This window comes from Brassica napus, unplaced genomic scaffold (genome assembly GCF_020379485.1).
Source record: "Brassica napus cultivar Da-Ae unplaced genomic scaffold, Da-Ae ScsIHWf_613;HRSCAF=907, whole genome shotgun sequence".
Taxonomy (NCBI): domain Eukaryota; kingdom Viridiplantae; phylum Streptophyta; class Magnoliopsida; order Brassicales; family Brassicaceae; genus Brassica; species Brassica napus.
The window spans coordinates 22,712-28,989 of NW_026016674.1; the positions used below are offsets into that span (position 1 = coordinate 22,712).

Here is a 6,278-nt window from a genome sequence, read left to right on the forward strand (position 1 = left end):
TCTTCTCCACAAAATAATGTTCACTAACCCTTGACAAAACAAAACTTTTATTCGACATAAGGTTTTTGTCTTGTCTTTGTGAATTGTATATCTCCGTTCAGAACAGCCGCAAAGGATATTTTTGGCACTGTTTCAAATCATCTGATGATTTTGTGATGAAGGGTAAGGAATAGTTTCTGCATTGGAGGCTTGCACATCTCGTGAAGTTCCTTGCATAAAACTCTAACATGTGTAGATACATTAGGAATGAATTGTGTCTGCACTCAATATCGTAGGAATCAGAACACATACACACGAGGCTGCTAAGAAGATCTATCAAATAGTCATAAAACAGGAGAATCATGCCTCAGACCAACCTTCAAACTCAGCCACTCTCTGGTTGAGAATCAAGGGTTTAACTTTGAGTTGTACAACAAATTGCAGACTCTATCTGCACTGGGAATTTTGCAAATGGTGGCAGCAACTGTGATGGATGACATGTCCAAAAAGATACCATTGGAGCTTCTTCGCAAGGTGGTGTTTCGCATTGCACTTGGGTTTTTGTGCTACCAAGAGGATAAATGGTTCGAACTATTAGACTATATTGCATCAGAATGTAGTACACAGCTCCAGAGAGCAGTTTATATATTTTCGTGCTTAACAATTGTAACGCCCGCCCCTCTCCCATTTCCGACCGGGGTTCCCGGGCACGGGGCTAAAGACACACATGTCTACATACCCGACATCTCCGTGTGTTTCGTTACTGGTCCCACGAGTTTCAGGTGCGTTTCCTTTGTTACCATCGACACTTCCACTTAAGGTTCTGCAAAAAGGGAGGAAAAAGAGGGGTGAGTAAAGAATACACAGTGAAGCGATTTTAGACTAGTCTCCTCCATGAGCTTTTATACGCTCAATGCGAAACGAGAACCGACTAGTTACTACACTCAATTCGATGCAACTTACTTAACTAGTTACTACATTTCAATTTCACGAACTCAAGCAATGTAATAAACTCAGTCATCACTCAATTCACATTATTCGATTTAAGACTCAATCATCCTAGAACTCTAGGACCTACACAACTCAAGCGGTTCATCCCACCCCTTTTTTGTTGCGTCCCTATGGAGCTGCCTATCCTGGTATGCTCAACAACCGGTGCCTTTGGATGCGGTCCGCCCCTGCAGTGTATCACATTCTTCATCTCGTAACATCCCATTCTCATCAAATCACAGTATGAGTACTTTGACCTTCTCTGTCTCCCCACAAGTGGTGTCGTTTGGCATCGGATGAACAGTGATGGGATGATTAGTGACAGGATGAACAGTACCGGGTCAACAATACCAAAGTGAACAGTGTCGAGATAAACAATGTCGAGATGAACAGTATCATTCGACGCAGGATGAACAGTGCCATTCGATGCGAGATAAACAGTAGCGTTTGACACAGGATGAACGTTCGGTGGTTGGTTCACACTATCGATCACTGATGCTTGGAGGGTGTTGATCAATACTTCCTTCGTAGACATACGGATCGTACGTGAATCAGTAGGCTCCTTGTTTTAAGAATCCAAAAATCCTCTCTTCATAGTTGTTTTTGGTACTGAGATGTATGTACCAAAAACAAAAGAAAAGTTTTTATGTAAATAACTTATTGAAAAACCTAGACAAAATCAAACAAAATGAGTCTAATGGCGATCCATGCTCCACGGCAACGGCGCCAAATTTGATATCACTCAAATTACCCTTTGGTAACTTTACTCTCTCAAATAAGAGGTTGAATTGTAATACTTAGGGTTCGAATCCACATGGAGCGTGGTCACACAATAAACTCAATACAGTTGCGATTAAGCTAGGCTAGTAATTTAATAATACATTAAATAAAGTAAATCATGTCGAACAAGGTAGTTGTTCTAAAGAGATTGATTGATGAGTTGATGGAAGGATGGTTGCTAGACCTAGGATTTCAGGCAATCAAGATTATAGAGATATAGAATGCAAATAGTATGTAATGACAATCCTAGAACTTGAATTCTAATGCAAATATATCCAGCTTTCGTATGTAAGTCTTATGGTGACTAAGTCCAGTATCTCAGTTGTCGCTTGTTGATACTGATCTAGCATCGATCGATAATATTGAGTTAGCGTTGATCGATGCTTCCTTAGGCAAGCGTTATCAATCTGATCGAATCGTTCACTATGCTTTATAAATCAGTTGTCACTTATTTCTAGCAATCCTAGCTTAAGAGAATTAATTAAGGTAATAGACTATGCTGTCGCGTGCGCCTAACTATCCTAAGTTTAGGGTTATAGTTCACGACTCTAGAACACAAGAAGTAAGAACAATTCTATTGAAGTATATCTAATTATCACCCTATTAATTCTATAGTTTTGGCTATTCCATCAAGAACCCTAATTAACCTTAAACCTAGCACGTGGATCCATTCAGAAATGATAATTGTCACAGAAAACAAAAGATGAATAGATGCAATAGATTAAATATAAAAAACAAAGGAGTTCCAAGAAGACGCTGAAGGAGTTCCTCTATTTTCTCCTAACCTAAGAGAAAACCTAAAACAATAAAATAGAAAGCGTAGCCATCAACAATGGTTTAAAAAATATATAAATAGGGTTTAAGCCGTGAGGGGCATTCTGGTAATAGGTGGTGACTTATGGGCTTACGTCGGTCAAAAAATACGCTCCGCTCGTCTTCTAGTATCACCGTCGATCGATACCAAGGATGTGTCGTCGATCGACGTTCCTTCTAATCCTCGACAGCTTCCTTTCGCGAGGCAGAAGTACCACTCTTCAGTAAAACGGGCATACTTGCTGTTATAGGCTGCTGATTGACCTCAAACCAGTGGTATTAGAAAGTTAACTCAAATCTATATCTTGTGTAAAAAGATGGGCTCAATCTCACCGTGGGAAGGTCCAAAGTTCTCCAAAACGTACATGAACCTGAAAATACTCTAAAATGTACTCCAAACCCATATATTATAACTCTAAATAAGTCATATACCATGGCCTAAAAGTGGTAAAATCTATTGTATATCAATTATAGAAGTATTTTAAAACTAAAGATTAGATTACTTTTACATGATAAAACGAATATAAAAATTTAAATACAAAACATAATACAAAACACACCACTAATAATTTTCTCAAAACTAAATAATAGTTTTTTATTTTGAAAATATTAATCAGTTAAGATGTTGTGTTTGTCATTTTAATACCATAAAATGAAAGAGTCGATAACGGTTTGGGACACTTTTTTGTCTTTTTTGACACAATCAGACACAACTTGCTGGAGGGACACTTTGTCTAGTTTCTGAGCTGGTTTCGGACCATTGTGCCCCTTGCTTCCTTAACTGAGACCAAGGTTGAGTCAGTGTTTTTTTATTATTTCTCGCCAACTGGAAAGCGACCGTACAGCCCTGCGTTTTGTAGGAGTTATTAAGTTTGGTTTATGGGGAAAAGGTAACAGCAACAGCCGTTGGATGAAAGAAAATCTGAGGGCGATGGAGAGCTGAGCTAGAGAAGCAACTTTGGTAATAAATGATTTGTTATCTTGTCTTTTTCTCTACGGAAGCAGCCCCATCTGCACTACGTTTGTTCGCAAGGTGATTGAGAGTGTTGTGATTTGAGTTTTTCAGCCGCCAGCTTCCTTCATTGGTGAAGGGTTTGGACGATGGAGGAAAACTGCATGGTTTTAAGTGGTGATTGGGTTTGTAGCGATGTAGGAACGTGGGATTTTGTTATCGAGAAAAACAGGATGGGTCGTATGGTTGATATTTACGAGGGCATTGGGTGCAAGGAGCTTGAGGGGAATGTTCTGCGTAAGTTTAAACTCGATGAGGGGCGTTACCGTGTGTCTTTAAGTTACTGGGCACCAACAAGCTTCGAACTTGCGACCGGGATTAGGACCCCACCGGTTCTGATAACTAACCGTGGTGCGGTGAAGTATTTCTGCGAACATCAGAAAGTTAAAGGGGGGATGAATCTGTTTGCAAAGTTTGAACTGGAAAACAGATAGCGTGGACACTGAGGTTGTGGACGACTCAGGAATGGCTTTTGTGTCACCAGAAGCGGCGAGGTTTGTGGAGAAGAGGGATTTTGGATCTGCTTCCTCCAAGAAGGGTTATTTCTCATCCGCTGCGTCGTAAACCAGAGTAATGAACAGTGCCGACGGCTCAGGGTTGGGATTTGTCTCAGAAAAGGCTGCTAGTTTTGGAGGCATGAGGGATTTTGGCTGTGGTTCCTCAAAGAAGCGTAACGTGACATCCCCTTACAAAAAGAGCAGAGTAATCGACATTTCAGATGAGGATGAACTGGTGAGGGAAGTGGAGAAATTAGAGGAGACAATCATGAGTGAAGGTGTTAAAGGAGGGAGTGGCAAAGGCGAGGATGAGAGTGGTTTTAATTTGGTAACAGATGAAGAAGATAACTTTGAAGTGGACGAGATTTCAGTGAGGCTTAGAGGTTACGACAAGGAGTTCTGGTCACCTTTACTAGCTGGAGATTACGGGGGTTCTGCTGCTGTTAATGTTGTTTACAATGAGGAAGAGATTGTTGAGGATTTAACGAAGAAGAAAGGGCCTCGTACTTATTTTTGTGACACAAACAGTTGTTTTGACCATTATGTAGAGGTGGGTGGTGGTAGCGGGGGAGAAGATAAAGCGAAAGATGAGATGCCGGAGGAGGCTAATCCTTGTAGTGGAGGCGTGGTGTTAACAGGAACAATGAGCCCAAACGAAGACTTGAAGACATCGATGATGAAGAGTTTGATATACCACCACTATTTGATGATACAGAGTTTGATGCCGCTGAAATCCCCGATATGGACGTGGATGAGCATGATGGTAAGATTGAAGTTGGCAAGGTTTTTGGAAGCAAAGAGGATTGTCAGATAGCTCTAGCTATCTATGCCATAAAGAAGCAGTTCAAGTTCACGCAGACGAGGACAAAGATAGATTCATTCGTTGTTGAGTGTCCTGATAGTAGATGTGATTGGCGAGTAACAGCACACAAAGTCAGGGGCTGTGGGTATTATGAGATAAGGAAGGCACAACTTGATCATAGCTGTCCAATTGAGTTTCGTAGTGGGTACAAGAGCAAGGCGACATCTCGTGTGATAGCTGCAGTTTACAAGGCAAAATTTGGAGACTCGGGTAAGCTGCCGGTGGCTAGGGAGTTGCAAAAACTTGTTTTAGAGGATCTGCGGGTGGACGCCTCCTACATGAAGTGCTATAGGGCGAAGGAGCAGGGCGTTTTGGGATTGCGTGGTTCTGATGAAGACTCTTACTTGAAGCTGCCGGAGTATTTGTATATGTTGAAGCTGGCAAATCCCGGTACTATTGCTGATTTGGAAACTGATGTAGATGACGACGGGGACGAACGTTTTCTATATTTGTTTCTAGCTTTTGGTGCTTTAATTAGTGGGTTTAGGAAGCTGAGGCATGTTTTGGTTATTGACGGTACACACCTCAGTGGCAAGTACAAAGGAGTGTTGTTAACCGCTAGTGGGCAGGATGCAAATTTTCAAATATTCCCACTTGCATTTGCAGTCGTGGACAGTGAGGATGAGGATGCTTGGACATGGTTTCTTCAGAAAGTTGAGAGGATTCTATGTGATTCTCCTTCTCTAGCGATTATTTCAGACAGGGCTGTGAGCATATCTAATGCAGTAAGTAAGATCTACCCTCAGGCCAAGCATGGGGCTTGCATTATTCATCTTGCTAGGAATGTGAATTCGAGATTCTCGAGTAAGAACCTTGCAAAGATGGCTACTCCCGCTGCGATGGCACATAGTGCGGGGGAGTTCAGAGATTATTACGGGAAGATTAGGGCGGCTAACAGTGCGTGTGGCATTTATCTGGGACATGTTGGTGTTGCTCGTTGGTCAAGAGCAAATTTTCCTGGAGATAGATATAACATTATGACCAGCAATATTGCTGAACAACTTAATGATACCACTCAAATTACCCTAAGGAGTGTTACTCTCATTAAAAGAGGTTCAGATGTAATACTTAGGGATCGAATCCACAAGGAGCTAGGGAACAATTAAATCTAGTGTTTATTAATTCTAAAGGTTGTAATGTTTTAATGAAATAGCAATAGTAACAAGCGAGTAAATGATAAATGTAACTTAGGTTGGAAATGATATTAGATGCAGGGCCACTATTCAGGTGTTGGAGATTATAATTCCTATAGATGCCTAATTGTTGCATGCATGATATATTAGAGCTCATTCGCTTAACTCAGTGATCAGCTGTCGCATGTACCACTGGTTAACAGACTAGATCT

At 41.1% G+C, this 6,278-nt stretch overlaps 1 protein-coding gene across 1 annotated transcript; it reads left to right on the forward strand.

The window, feature by feature from the left end:
- Positions 1-4,147: 4,147 nt before the first annotated feature.
- LOC106431956 lies at positions 4,148-5,869 on the forward strand (the record flags this gene model as incomplete). The annotated part of the gene is made up of 3 exons (XM_013872805.2): positions 4,148-4,574; positions 4,620-4,754; positions 4,787-5,869. Coding segments are annotated over exons 1-3 (1,645 nt in total), but the record flags the coding sequence as incomplete, so codon positions are not given.
- Between the last annotated feature and the right edge of the window lie 409 nt (positions 5,870-6,278).